Source organism: Salvelinus alpinus, chromosome 4 (genome assembly GCF_045679555.1).
Source record: "Salvelinus alpinus chromosome 4, SLU_Salpinus.1, whole genome shotgun sequence".
NCBI classification, from domain to species: Eukaryota; Metazoa; Chordata; class Actinopteri; order Salmoniformes; family Salmonidae; genus Salvelinus; species Salvelinus alpinus.
Window position 1 is genome coordinate 42801565 of NC_092089.1, and position 15064 is coordinate 42816628.

A 15064-nucleotide genomic window follows, 5' to 3' on the forward strand; every position below is an offset into this window, starting at 1 on the left:
TGGGTGTGTCACACTCTAGCCCTCTATCAGCATCAAGACTTAACATAGTCCGTTTCATTTGATGGATAGCCAGGTATGTATATTCCCAACAGATAAAAGGCTATCTGAGGAGGAGTTCGCGACTTGACTGTTACTAGTAAACTAGAGACAACCTCTCTGTCACGTGTCTTCAAAACCACATCAACCCCTATAGGTCCTGATCGCATTTTTTGCCCTTCACTAGACCGATGAAACTAGAGAGCTCAGAACTCTTTCAAACAGAACTGCAGAGGTCAGAACTAATGAGTTTAACTAGTCCCATTGATATATTATCATGACTTATCTTAGCCTCTGACCCTCAGCCTCATTGATATTAGCATGACTTATATTAGCCTCTGACCCTCAGCCTCATTGATATTAGCATGACTTATCTTAGCCTCTGACCCTCAGCCTCATTGATATTAGCATGACTTATCTTAGCCTCTGTCCCCAGTCCCAGTGCTGTATCAGCTTCAGAGCTTAGCTTAACCTCTGTCTTCCAGTGACAGGACTAGCTAGATCTATGGTTGGGGGCATATTCTATATGTCCCAGTCAGTCCTGTGTTAGCGTTGTGTTAGTTTAGCTTAGTGTGTCTGGCAGGGAAGGCTTGTATTGATTAAGTCTCTTTCCCACTGCGGTTTCAGACTTTCAGTCAACGCTGGTGTGTGTGTGTGTGTGTGTGTGTGTGTGTGTGTGTGTGTGTGTGTGTGTGTGTGTGTGTGTGTGTGTGTGTGTGTGTGTGTGTGTGTGTGTGTGTGTGAGTGTGTGAGTGTGTGAGTGTGTGAGTGTGTGAGTGAGTGAGTGTGTGTGTGCGAGGTATGTCTCCCGTGACCACACTCATTAAAGTGCAGCTCTATTTTAAACAAAAACCCAATTAAGACTCTTCATCTTCAAAACACATAAACACAAATTAACTGAGTAGAGCACTGGACTAGTTGTGTGGCTGCTACAGACTGACTAGTTGTATAAGGCACATGATTATAGTAAAGTGAGGGAATGTTCTTGTTGTGTAGCAGAGGGATCTGATTGGACCATTGGGAATGTTCTAATGGAGCTGGAATGTGCCATGGGGTCTCTCCGTTAAGACACACACACACACACACACTGTGTTCGTATTTGGATAGTTTCATTCTGAACCAAAATAGTGCTGAAAAAATAGTTATATTCACTATTCAAAATGTGTTTATGTGTGTGTGTCTATGTGTCAGTGTGTGTAAAAATGAGAGGTCTGTGCTTGATGAAGATTGCTGGAGACCTTGAAATCAGTCCCATCTGTGCGTTTCTTTGAAGCTCATGCAGTCTCTCTGTCTCTCTCTCTCTCTCTCTCTCTCTCTCTCTCTCTCTCTCTCTCTCTCTCTCTCTCTCTCTCTCTCTCTCTCTCTCTCTCTCTCTCTCTCTCTCTCTCTCTGTCTCTCTCTCTGTCTCTCTGTCTGTCTCTCTCTCTCTCTCTCTCTGTCTCTCTCTCTCTCTCTCTGTCTCTCTCTGTCTCTCTCTCTGTCTCTCTCTCTGTCTGTCTCTCTCTCTCTCTGTCTCGTTATCTCTCTCTTTCACTGTAGATCTGATAGTGGGAGCATTTGGTAAAGGGGAGGTGTCGGTGTACAGGTAAGATATCTAATTATCTGATTGGCTAGACTACATTGTTTCATGTATCAGATTGGCTGCTAGTTTACAATGTGAGATTAAGTGAGTGTGTGCGTGTGTGTGTGTGTGTGTTTGTAGGGCTCGTCCTGTAGTGTCAGTGGAGGCAGAGATGATCCTGACTCCTAGAATCCTGAACCCTGACGACCGATCCTGCCTCCTGACAGAATCTGATACCATGGTGACCTGGTGAGTACACACGCACGCACACACACACACACGCAATCACTAGGTAATCTAGTGAGTGACAGACATAAGACCAATAGGGTGCTTCTTAGGCTATGTGTCTTGGCAGGACAGAGACATGGTGCGTTTGGGCAGATTGACAGACGGAACTAAACTGTGGAATTCTGTCAAAACAGACACAGCTGATTAAAATAAACAATCAGACTGGCTGGAGGAACTATCCAGGACACAACAACACATGTACTATTAGGGAGGTTTTAGGACTGGCAGGATGAACTAGACAGGACACAACAACACATGTACTATTAGGGAGGTTTTAGGACTGTCTGGAGGAACTAGACAGGACACAACAACACATGTACTATTAGGGAGGTTTTAGGACTGTCTTGAGGAACTAGACAGGACACAACAACACATGTACTATTAGCGAGGTTTTAGGACTGTCTGGAGGAACTAGACAGGACACAACAACACATGTACTATTAGGGAGGTTTTAGGACTGTCTGGGACTGTTGCTTTTTCTTTTATTGAATAATTGTTTTATTGAGAGCTTTGGCCAGTTGAGGAGTTTTTCTGGTTGTTTTGGGGAGAATGAGAGGACGAGCAGTAAAGAGGAAGTTTTTCTTCTAATTGGTGCTCATTGTTCTGTCCCGAGTGGTTCTGGTTGACAGGCATTTCACCACTAGAGAACACGTGTGTGTGTGTGTGTGTGTGTGTGTGTGTGTGTGTGTGTGTGTGTGTGTGTGTGTGTGTGTGTGTGTGTGTGTGTGTGTGTGTGTGTGTGTGTGTGTGTGTGTGTGTGTGTGTGTGTGTGTGTGTGTGTGTGTTATCGTCCCTTCTATCAGGAACAGGAAAGTGACTCCTGCAGAGGGAGACCTGCACCATTAATATCCTGGAATCTAATGAGCGCACACACTGACACGTACACACACACACACAGACATACAGAGGAGCAATGTTTTTATCCTGTCTCAATCTCCCATGTCTCTCTACCTCTCTCTCTCTCTCTGTTATCCAGTCTCAGGGTAGATATTTGTGCGAAGGTGAGCGGTGTGGGGATCCCAGACTCTGTAGGTAAGTAGCGCTGACTGGGAACGAAGAGGGGGAAGGGAGAGGTTTATGTATAAGTTCGTGTTAGAGATGCTAACTATATGAATGTATGAATGCATTGTTTCCACTGGCTAATGATGCTCTGTGGAATCTAAAAGTGATAAAGTAGACCATACCCACGCTTCCCTCCTGCACACCAGATGAGAATACACACACACACACACACACACACACACACACACACACACACACACACACACACACTTCCGCACACGATGGGACCATATGGAACCCCTCCTCACTCTCTCCCTCCATCCCCCTCTCTCCTCCACCTCTCCCAGTCCTGAATGCAGAGCTGCAACTGGATTGGCTTAAAGGTGTGAGGGGCGGAGTTAAAAGAGTTCATTTCCTGGATTCCCATCAGCCCCAGCACACAGGGGTCCTAACGCTTGGCCACAGCCATCCTCACTCCTGCCTGAACTATACTGTCTACCTACGAGTAAGTCAAACACACTCCGCTGCCAAAAAATGAATTTGAGTTTTTTTTAAAAGAGGCCTCCATCCTTGCTGTGTTTGGGAAGATCCTCTCAAAATATCTGCCAACTCAGCTGAACCTGTTTTTGACCAGTTATTGTGTTATAGTGAACAAACTTTCTGTTACACGGTGTGTGTGTCCCCTCTCTCTGTCCCTCTCAGGAGGAGGAGGAGTTTAGGGATAAATTGACTCCCATTTCATTGGCTCTAAACTACAGTTTAGCCCCTCCTTCCAACCTGGATCTCCCCCCTGTCCTCAACCGCTACAGCAGTACCTTCCTGCAGGAACAGGTGTGTGTGTGTGTGTGGGCTCTTCTCATTCAATCAAGACCACTTACAGCATATGAGTACTGTTAGACTAGACCTTAACCCCTGTCCCCCCGTACCTCTCCCCATCGGTCTCTCCCTTTCTCCTTTATTTCTCAGGCATATATCCTACTGGACTGTGGGGAAGACAACAAGTGTATTCCAGACCTCCAGCTGTCTGCAAGCATGTAAGTATGTACTGTATGTAACATGTGTAGCATATACGTCAACATGAAACAGTTACGGTCTCATTTAAATACAGTAGTTAAGTAACCTTACTGATATAGGGGTGTGTTACGCCTTCTGGTGTGTTGTGCCCTGCCCTGTCAAGTGAGGCATGCTGGGAAGATTCAGAAAAGTCCTTGTCAACCTGTAAACTTTCAACGTATGTACATATGTAACGGATGTGAAATGGCTAGCTAGTTAGCGGGTGCGCGCTAGTAGCGTTTCAATCAGTTACGTCACTTGCTCTGAAACCTAGATGTAGTGTTGCCCCTTGCTCTGCAAGGGCCGCGGCTTTTGTGGAGCGATGGGTAACGACGCTTCGTGGGTGTCAGTTGTTGATGTGTGCAGAGGGTCCCTGGTTCGCGCCTGTGTCGGGGCGAGGGGACGTACTAAAGTTATACTGTTACACATACTCACACTCACTCACACACATTCATACATACACACACACACGCACACCCAAACAAAGGGTAGGACTGTGTTACAGCACTCAAGGAGAGAAGTTTGCTCTCTAATTGTTTACATTAGCAAGAGTGTGTGTGTGTGCGCGTGCATGTTTTTCTTCTGTTTTCATCTGTATGCAATCGCCATGGCAGCCCAACACAAACACCCTGTCATTCTCCTCTGACTGATACACACACACACTCCGACCTCTACTGTTTGACATAGTATTGACTTGTTTATTTCTCTCTCCTGCACACACACAAACACAGGGACCGTACAGAGCTGGTGGTCGGGGATGACAACCTGGTCATGTTGACCATAAACGCGGTTAACAAAGGAGAGGGGGCATATGAGACTGAGCTACACACACTCCTACCCCCTGAGGCTGATTACATAGGAGTGGAACGCAGGATAGAGGTGAGAACACTCATTCACACACACTTCCACCCCTCACACTGGCCCCAACCCTAGCCCAGCTCAACTAGACCCTACAGCCTTGCTGACCTCTTTACCATTACATTACATCCTGTTGACAACGTCAGGGTTTTTTCTCTAGAGTGAGTGAATGAATGTGTAATGGGGCCCTAAGATGGATGAGATGAGGTTGTTACTGTCAGAACATTCATCACTCTATTCCTCTCCTCCCTTCCCTCACATATCACCTCTCTTCCCCTTTCACCTCCTCTCTTCTTGCCTGCTCTCCTCTCCAGTCTCTATCCAGGTTGAACTGTGAGTACAGGATGGTGAATGACTCCAGACTGGTGGTGTGTGACCTGGGGAACCCTATGGTTGCCGGAACAGAAGTAAGTCCAACACACACATAAACACAAATGAACGCAAGAAAATACACACACGCACATGCACACACGCACATGCACCCACACTGACCTGACCTCCCCCTCTACTTGGAAACAACCACTTCCTGTCCAAACAGGAAGCTGTCAATCAGATACAGTGGTGCTGATTGATAGTTACCATGGTGATTGGTCACCCAGATACCCTGTGCCCCACACTCTGAAGCTGTCTGTGGGTATTTCTGTGTGTGTTAATCCGTTCGCCCCTTGCATGACACATCCAGGAAGCACAGGCTTTGTTAAGTAAAGAGTGGTCCCATCCGAGTGGTCCCATCCGTAACTCTACCCTGTGTTTCTGTAACCGCTGTGTGTGTGTGTGTGTGTGTGTGTGTGTGTGTGTGTGTGTGTGTGTGTGTGTGTGTGTGTGTGTGTGTGTGTGTGTGTGTGTGTGTGTGTGTGTGTGTGTGTGTGTGTGTGTGTGTGTGTGTGTGTGTGTGTGTGTGTGTGTGTGTGTGTGTGTGTAGACGTGGCTACATGCATGCATGTGTGTGTTGTGAGCCTGAGAGCGGTATTTGTTAGCTCTAGAAGCGACACACGTATGTGCACATCAGCTCTCCTTCAGACCAGATGTTTCCCATACATACTTACCCATGCCCCTTTGGACCTGTAGGAATTCATGAGCTTTTATAGAATAAACACACACACACACACTTACTAATCATGCAGCCGGAGTAATAACGCTTGTAGACCATTTTGAACGCATCTTTTTCTCATTCTAATATTTTTGAGTCAAGCCTCTAAAATGCAGACTGCCTCGCCATGTTTCTTTAAAACGTTGTGTATTGTCAGCATTTTTAGTATTTTATTAGGATCCCCATTAGCTAGTGCTAAAGCAGCAGCTACTCTTCCTGGGGTCAACAAGCATAGCGGTGAAAACAGACACTGTTTATGGGTAACATCCCAGACGGCAGGGCTGCCGGAAAATGTGTGGCGAGGCAACATTTGCCACAGCACTTTTCAATCAGGTGTGGCTGCTTCAGCGCCACACCACTTTTGATTTAGTTTAATAAAATATATCTGCGCAAAGTGTAAAAGAAAAAGGACAAAGTGCTGTTTTTTAGACCAATTTGCCTCATGATTTGTCACTCGCGCACAATTTTTCTGTCTTTCACACCGGAGTGCTGCTACAGGCTCTTTGTGTGTCTTGACCAATCAGATTAATGCTCAAGGCGCTCTCCACTTTCCTCTGGTATTTATTTAGCGAGCTGATAGCATATCACTCCCAACAGACACAAGCAAAAACTCTTACATCAATGGAGCAGCCTTTACTCCTTTACTCCTAAACATTAGCGATCTGACATGTGTTGCATGGTAACAAGACCATTTTTGAGTCTGATCAACTGTAGGCTACTAACAACAGCAGCTGCATAGTCTAGCCTCCTATGGGGCCCTGTCCCTCTGGCCAGGGTAAACGAAGCGGTAACGTTGTGTAGGCTATTTATAGCCCAATGGGATTACATTTGGTTTATATTTAAACTTGGGCTAACCAGGTTACCTAGACTTTTTCAATCCAAGAGTATAAACTTTAATGAATCAATAAACACAATAGCTGACAGACTGTGAGTACATTTTGTTATTAGTATTACAGTTGAGCAGGAGCAGGACTACATGATGCAAACCTGCATAAAGCTCAGCCCTGTGAGTTTTATTATCCAATCATGTAGCTTTCTGAGTGTCTGTGTATAGGACCCTCCTAGTCTTTCTTTAAAATGTCATTCATAAGAACAAGTACAAGGTTGCTGAAGTTTAACAGGGCTTTCATCCTCCCCAAGGCCAGGAGTTTTTTAAAACCATGTGACCTGATTAGAAAAACTCTGGTCCCATCATAGCCCATATTCAACAGATGAATCACGTCATACCGTATAAGGGCCGGAGTTTTACCTGGTTAGGTTACCAGATCAGGAAAAACGATGTACCCCAGAATTTTGTTTTCCGCTACACCACTCTGGGGCCTGTGGTGCCACCTCTGCCAGTGAACAGCAACGGCCCCTGCACAGAGCCCTGTGGAACACCATATGTACCCTTGGAGCAATCAGAGGTCTCACTGGCCAGAAAAATAAATTGATACCTGTCTGTTAGTTTGGTCGACAGCGTCAATCCCTGCTCTTACATCAAGGAATGTGAGAACAGTCACAGAGCCACGGTCGTTGATTGGTCGATGCATTAGATCATTTCCTTGACAAACGCTGTCTCTGTACAATGGTGGGTTTAAAAGTACATCCAGGTTAGACAGTTTTATAGTGGTGGTGGGGCTTTTCAGAATATGGGAGAGAAGTGACAGGAAATAAATGTTTTCCAGATTTGGGGAGAGAGATATATTTGGGTCACTCTGTCTGTCTCTCTCTCTTTCTCTCAGCCTGGGGACCTCAGTGATTTAGACCCATTTGGTCTTTCGTCGTCTCTGTTGAGTTATTCTGATTCTCTCTCTGATGTGCAATAAAGTCTCTTTGACTTTGGAGTCCTAATGAGTTTCCCCCCTCAGGCTTCTCCCTTGTAGTTTTAGCGAGTGTTTAAGAGTTTCCGGCATTGACTAGTGTCTAACATGTTGTTCATGAGAACATTATTACACAAACACAAGAAATCATTATCATACTCAGGGTTATGAACTAAGCCCTCCACATGGTGTGAGTTAAGCAAGGGTAGAGGGGGGTTTAACTGGGGTCTAAAGACTAGAGAGGAAGGGATCTGGTCTGTCTCAGCCCACAGATCTGTACTGATCCTCCAACTGAGACACACACAGACAATACAGATACGTAACCCAGATACACACACCATGGCCAGGTCCTGGTTAGTTTTAACAAAGGGAAACTGTACATGGGGTTAGAAGGCTGCTCGCTTTAACTGAACACTTACAGATGTCACTGACACAGACTTTGATTCGTCTCTCTCTGACTCTCTGTCTCTGTCCCTCTCCCTTTGTCTCTCTGTCCCTCTCTCTCGGTCTCTGTCTGTCTCTCTCTCTTTGTCTCACTGTCTCTGTCTCCAGGTATCTGTAGGTTTAAGGTTTGCTGTCCAAAGGCTGGATGATGCCGGTCCTCACATTGACTTTGACCTACAGATCCACAGGTGACAGACACACACACACACACACACACACACACACACACACACACACACACACACACACACACACACACACACACACACACACACACACACACACACTGCTGAAGAGCTGTGACACACACAACTGTAAAAAGGAACCTCTGTCAGAATTCTGAGTATTTCTGTGGCTTTCCCAAACAAAGAGCGTCGAGACAGATGACTGGAGGAAAACAGACGAGACAAAACATTGACTGTTCACCTCGCCACAAACACATGGTCATTCACTCATTTACTCACACACGCGCACATGCACACACACCATACATCGTCAGGCCATGGTGCAGACACTACATCCAAACATCTTTACTGACTCGTGTGCCTCTTATCTTACAGTTCAAATGAAGACAACTCCAAGAGCAACCCAGTCAGTCTGTCTCTCTCCATCTCTGCCAGAGCTCAGCTAGACCTGAGGGGGTGAGTGACACATCTCTGTTCTGGTTGATCTTTTCTCTAACCCTGTGACAGTAGAATATCTTTGCTCTGTTTGATGCACTTTGTTGTCATACAGTGTATATCTTTGTCTCATGCCATGTAGGTGAGACAGGCTCATATAGTTTGCTGTATTTATATTGCTCAGTGTGGTTGAGTCTGTGTATGTTAATCATGTATGTGTATGTTAGTTGTGTATGTTAGTCTGTGTATGCTAATCATGTATGTGTATGTTAGTTGTGTATGTTAGTCTGTGTATGTTAATCATGTATGTGTATGTTAGTTGTGTATGTTAGTCTGTGTATGCTAATCATGCACTTGGGCCAGTGCTAGTGCTACTTGGTCACACACACACACACACACACATGCTTGCACACACATACACACATGCGCTTGCATACACACACACACACACACACACACACACACACACACACACACACACACACACACACACACACACACACACACACACGTTTGATTTACTAGCCTTGTGGGGAACAAAACATTGATTCCCATTCAAACTCCTATTTTCCCTAACCGTTAACCTAACCCTAACCTTAACGCTAAGCTTAACCCCTAACCCCTAACCCTAAAACTAAACCTTACCCTAACTCCTAAGCCTAACCCCTAATGCTAATTGTAACCCTAACTCCCAAGCCTAAAATAGCCTTTTTCCTTGTCAGTCCCCACTTGTCTAAATGTTCCTTGTTGTACTATCCCCCCCCCCCCCCCCACACACACACACACACACACACACACACACACACACACACACACACACACACACACACACACACACACACACACACACACACACACACACACACACACACACACACAAACACACTTCAAAGCCTGGACCCCAGAGTGACTTGGCTGGGTCTAAGGAAGTTGTACACACAAACAAACAGTGATCCGTGGGGGGGGGGGGCTGTGGGTGTGGGGGACTGGAAGGCGGGAGGTTAAGGTCCAACCGGCGTTGGGTAAGTTGTGTTTGGCAGCGGAGTGGCGAGTGGCTTGGTGTTCACCCCCCAAGTTGTCCTGGACGTTGTAAATAATTTGTTCTCCATATCATTTGTTCTCATACTCTCTCTCTTCTCTTTCTTTCTCTATCGCTCCTCTTTTTCTTTCTTTCTCTCTCCCATCTCTCTCTCTGCCTCTCTCTCTCTCCCTTTCCAGGGTGTGTCATCCCTCTCAGGTGGTTCTTCCGTTTCCTCACTGGGAGCCCAAAGAGAAGCCGGTCAAAGAGGATGACGTAGGACCCCAGGTCACACACATCTACGAGGTACATACACACACAGTAAAAGCAGTAGCCCTGTAAGTACTGGCTGCCGTCTGATCAAAGGCCTCCTGAACAGTGGTAATTGCTGTCATAAAGGAAGAGAGAGAGAGATGGGGGGTGGAGGGATAAGAGGGGGGATCAGACGTGTGTGTGTGTGTGTGTGTGTGTGTGTGTGTGTGTGTGTGTGTGTGTGTGTGTGTGTGTGTGTGTGTGTGTGTGTGTGTGTGTGTGTGTGTGTGTGTGTGTGTGTTGAAGATGCAGTGAAGAGGGACATCTGCTGGATGTCTGCAGGGTTTGGGGCTGCAGTGCTCCTGTCCTGCAGTCTGTCCAGCTGGTTATAGTTAGGTCGGCCAGAGTTTCTCTCTCTGAGAATTCCTGCCTGGAGCACTGAGACCATGTCCTGTTTGGGTGACTCACCATCATCACCCTAGAATTAATGAGTGTGTGGAAAGGGGCTAAGCTGAGTGGCTTGGTGTTCTCATACTCTCTCGCTCTCACTCTCTCTTTCTTTCTTCTTCCCTCTCTACTCCCCTCCCCCCCTCTCTCCATCTCCTCTCTCTCTTCTTCTCATCTCTTTGTCTCTCCTCTCTCTCTTTTCCCTCTTACTCTCTCAGCTCCATAACTCAGGTCCCAGTAGTATCCGGGAGGCGGAGCTCCAGGTGGGCTGGCCCTCTCGTTTCCGTGACGAACACCTGCTCTACGCTCTGGAGGTTCTAACAGATGGACCAATCAGCTGCCGGAGCAACACCAGCCTCAACCCCCTGGGCCTACAGGTAACACAACCACACCTCCTGCTGAGACTGGACACGACACTGTACTCATGCACTGATGTTCTATATTTATTAACCTGTATTGGTCTCCAATGCTTTAGAAACAATGGCATAAATGCTTTTGTGAAATTACAGCTAAGTTAGATCAAAGTGTACTGACCCGATCTAGCATTGATGTAGCTTGGTTCTTCTCATAATAAAATAGGGTAACAGGATGTAATCTACCATCTGGCTTATGTTTGTGATGATGACTGAGGAATGTGCTTTAATGATGACAGGACAAAGTTACTCATTCCATGTTTATTGAAGACTGTAGGAGGACGGAGAGGGTCTAGTGGAGTCGGCCCATAGCAGGGTTGGTGGTGAAAAGCAGGATGCCAGTAAAGACAGTGTGGTTGCTGTTGTCATCATACAGCCCCCAGCCCTTAGGAAGCCTTAAGTACACCAGATCATCTTTCTCTAGCTCCAAAGCCACGGCACCTGTCATGTACTCATAACCACCATGGAAGTTGTCCTGGACGTTGTATATCATTTGCTCTCCATTTTTGACCAAGTTAACACCCATTTTCTGTCCAGGCTCTCGGCCCATGGAGGTGAATGTGAAGTAGTAGACTCCTCTCACTGGTGCTGAGAACATACCTGTATCAGAGGGGAAGCAGGGATAGATCAGCACTATCCGTCTCTCTTAGGCACTGTAGCAGCCTGTTAGTGGTTGGGGTCTGTGCCAGTAGCTGGCCCCTGTGGGCACCACAGGCGTCCAGTGGCACCTTAATTGGGTAGGACGGGCTCATAGTAATGACTGTAACGGACTAAAGTGAATGGTATCGAACACATCAAACACATACCATTCCATTCACGCCATTCCAGACATTATTATGATCCGTCCTCCCATCAGCAGCCTCCTGTGGTGGACACGTGAGCATGGAGATTGTGTGTTTATGTTTATACCTTTATCTGAGTTGTAGATGTATTGCTGTGTGGGTGAACCTGTAGTATTGTTACTGTGTCTGTAGTGTTGTCGGCGTAAGCTGTACCAGAGTTTGTGTCGTAACCGTTGCCGATGTTGGTGAAGACTTTTTCATAGACCAGAGTGATCTCAGTTTGAAAGGGTCCCACATATCCTGAGTCCGTCAAAGCAACAGAAAAGGCCACCTGTCTTCTGTCTGCGAATACATGAGAATGAATTCAATCAAGTCCACCGTAATGTCTAAAATGTATTCATTTCATACCACACTGTGGGTTTGATTGAATTGATCTGTTCTTACCTAGCCTCAGTTCCTCCACCTGGCTCTCAGCGACACTCAATCTTGCCTCCAGGGCTGAAATAGCAAGAAAATAATATCTTAATGAACTGATACTCTGAGGTAGCTTTGTTGTCATTGCTGTGCTTAGATACATCCTGATTAGATGAGTCAGCGGTTCAGGAGAGTGATTGTAGCCTTGCTCTTATTAGTGGAGCATAGTTACATGTATTCTCTTTCTCCAGCTCCGCTACTTGCCTCTCACTGGTTGTCACTCTGCTCCCCAAGGCTAACAGTTCTGCTGCTTGGGCTGGAATCATGCACGTCAATATCCAGAGGTGTTCATCTTTTTCTTAACAATTTACTACTCATTACCTGCATTCTTTTTCTTCAACTCTGCCACCTGGCTCTCACTGGTTGTCACTCTGTTCTTCAAGTCTGACAGTTCTGCTGCTTGGGCTGAAATTATATCAATATTTTAGAGAGGCAATATCCAGAGCTGTGATTTTTTCTTTTCTTCTATTGAACAAATTATTTTATTTTTCTAAGTTCATTATTACCTGCATTCTCTTTCTTCAGTTCCTCCAGCTTGCTCTCATTGGCTGTCACTCTGGTCCTCAAGGCTAACACAAGTGATTTTCCAGAAATGTTCATCTTTCCAGTGACTTATTTGACTAAATATTTTTCATAACTAATTGCTTATCATCATTACCTGCATTATTTTTCTCCAGTTCTGCCACATGGCTCTCACTGACTGTCACTCTGGCCTCCAGGGCTAGAACATCATTTATGCAAGAAAATAATTTATGATGAAAATGATAAGCCATGATGTAGCTTTGTTACATCGCTTTGTTTTTTCATAACTTGAAATGAGCTGAATGTTATTATGTTCAGGTGAGGAATACATGTAGTCATTCTTATAAGTGAAACATTTGAGGCACCTGCATTCTCTTTCTTCAGTTCTGCCATCTTCCTTTCGCTGGCTGTCAATCTGGTGTCCAGGGCTGAAATAGTATAAAAATAATTAACAGTAAAAATGGTTATTAAACACACACTTTCGCACAATATATCTTACCTGCATTTTCTTTCTTCAGTTCAGCTACCTGACTCTCACTGGTTGTCAATCTGTTCTTCAAGTCTGACAGTTCTGCTGCTTGGGCTGAAATTATATAAATATTTTAAAGAGGCAATAAACAATATCCAGAGCTGTGCTTTTTCTATTGAGTAAATTATTAACTCAATCGTTTTTCAAAACACTTCTTGTTACCTGCGTTCTCTTTCTTCAGTTCTGCCACCTGGCTCTGAAGGGTTGTCACTCTGCTCCCCAAGGATAACAGTTCAGCTGCTTGGTCTTGAATCATATGAGTCAATATCCAAAGTTGTTAATCTTTCTAGGCAATTAATTATTAACAGAATTATTTTCAATGCACATGTTATCATTACCTGCATTCACTTTCTCCAGCTCCTCCCCCTGGCTCTCACTGGCTGTCACTCTGGCCTCCAGGGCTAGAAAATAGTTTATGCAGGAACATCATTTATGATTAAAAATAAATAAATTAAGATGTAGCTTTATCATATCCTGAAATAAGCCGAATCATGTTAAATTGAGACCTAGTTGAGACATAGTCGTTCTTATAAGTAAAGATGCACTGCATTGCCAAAAGTATGTGGACACCTGCTCATTGAACATCTCATTCCAAAATCATGGGCATTAATATGGGGTTGTTCCACCCTTTGCTGTAATAACAGCCTCCACTCTTCTGGGAAGGCTTTCCATGAGATGTTGAAACATTGCTGCAGGGACTTGCTTCCATTCAGCAGCAAGAGCATTAGTGAGGTCGGGCGATGACATTGGGCGATTAGGCCTGGCTCGCAGTCGGCGTTCCAATTCATCCCGAAGGTGTTCGATGGGGTTGAGGTCAGGGCTCTGTGTAGGACAGTCAAGTTCTTCCACACCGATCTCGACAAACCTTTTCTGTATGGACCTTGCTTTGGGCACAGGGGCATTGTCATGCTGAAACAGGAAAGGGCCTTCCCCAAACTGTTGTCACAAAGTTGGAAGCACAGAATCATTTAGAATGTAATTGTATGATGTAGCGTTAAGATTTAATTTCACTAGATCTAGCTCGAACCATGAAAAACTGCCCCAGACCATTATACCACTTCCACCAAACTGTACAGTCAGCATTATGCATTGGGGTAGGTAGCATTCTCCTGGCATCCGGGAAACCCAGATTCGTCCGTCGGACTGCCAGATGGTGAAGCGTGATTCATTTGTCCAGAGAACGTGTTTCCACTGCTCCAGAGTCCAATGGTGGCGAGCTTTACACCCCTCCAGCCGACGCTTGGCACGTTGCATGGTGATCTAAGGCTTGTGTGCAGCTGTTCGGCCACAGAAACCCATTTCATGAAGCTCCCGACTAACAGTTCTTGTGCTGGCGTTGCTTCCAGAGGCAGTTTGGAACTCAGTAGTGAGTGCTGCAACCAAGGACAGACGATTTTTATGCGCTACATGCTTCAGCACTAAGCGGTCCCGTTCTGTGAGCTTGTGTGGCCTACCACTTAGCAGCTGAACCGTTGTTGCGCCTAGACGTTTCCACTTCACAATAACAGAACTCACAGTTGACCGGGGCAGCTCTAGCAGGGCACAAATTTGATGAACTGACTTGTTGGAAAGGTGGCATTCTATGACGGTGCCATGTTGAAAGTCACAGAGCTCTTCAGTAAGGCCATTCTACTGCCAATGTTTGTCTATGGAGATTGCATGGCTGTGTGCTCGATTTTTATACACCTGTCAACAACGGTGTGGTTGAAATAGCCAAATCCACTAATTTGAAGGGGTGTCCACATACTTTTGTATATATAGTGTATATAGTCACCTGCGTTCTTTCCCTTCAGTTCTGCCACATGCCTCTCACTGACTGTCACTCTGGCCTCCAGGGCTAGAAAATAATGCATACAAGAAAACAATCAACTGT

At 45.6% G+C, this 15064-nt stretch overlaps 2 protein-coding genes across 2 annotated transcripts in view; one reads left to right on the plus strand and one right to left on the minus strand.

The window, feature by feature from the left end:
- The window catches only part of LOC139573582 (integrin alpha-8-like), a 57286-nt gene that overhangs the window by 27013 nt on the left and 15209 nt on the right, over nt 1-15064 (plus strand). The window contains exons 14-25 of the mRNA XM_071397209.1: nt 1576-1621; nt 1739-1846; nt 2862-2917; nt 3235-3392; nt 3590-3718; nt 3854-3921; nt 4672-4819; nt 5113-5205; nt 8243-8322; nt 8695-8775; nt 9973-10078; nt 10690-10848. Of these exons, the coding sequence (XP_071253310.1) occupies nt 1576-1621; nt 1739-1846; nt 2862-2917; nt 3235-3392; nt 3590-3718; nt 3854-3921; nt 4672-4819; nt 5113-5205; nt 8243-8322; nt 8695-8775; nt 9973-10078; nt 10690-10848 (1232 nt within the window). The remainder of the gene's footprint in view (nt 1-1575; nt 1622-1738; nt 1847-2861; nt 2918-3234; nt 3393-3589; nt 3719-3853; nt 3922-4671; nt 4820-5112; nt 5206-8242; nt 8323-8694; nt 8776-9972; nt 10079-10689; nt 10849-15064) is intronic.
- On the minus strand, nt 11088-15044 carry LOC139572240 (fibrinogen- and Ig-binding protein-like). The gene is made up of 11 exons (XM_071394889.1): nt 14966-15044; nt 13530-13592; nt 13354-13437; nt 13162-13245; nt 13028-13090; nt 12799-12861; nt 12647-12709; nt 12462-12545; nt 12111-12164; nt 11880-12008; nt 11088-11484 (listed from the first exon to the last, which is right to left on the minus strand). The coding sequence occupies exons 1-11, from the start codon at nt 15042-15044 to the stop codon at nt 11177-11179; spliced, it is 1074 nt and encodes a 357-aa protein (XP_071250990.1). The 3' UTR covers nt 11088-11176.

What these genes read in the sequence shown, in the direction of transcription:
- LOC139572240 (XM_071394889.1), bottom strand. Translation starts at nt 15,044, where the DNA reads ATGCATTATTTTCTAGCCCTGGAGGCCAGAGTGACAGTCAGTGAGAGG. An exon ending in ACTGAAGAAAGAAAATGCAG is followed by an intron (nt 13,091 to 13,161) that starts GTAAGATATATT and finishes ATACTATTTCAG; the next exon opens with CCCTGGACACCAGATTGACA. An exon ending in ACTGGAGAAAAATAATGCAG is followed by an intron (nt 12,710 to 12,798) that starts GTAATGATGATA and finishes CACTTGTGTTAG; the next exon opens with CCTTGAGGACCAGAGTGACA.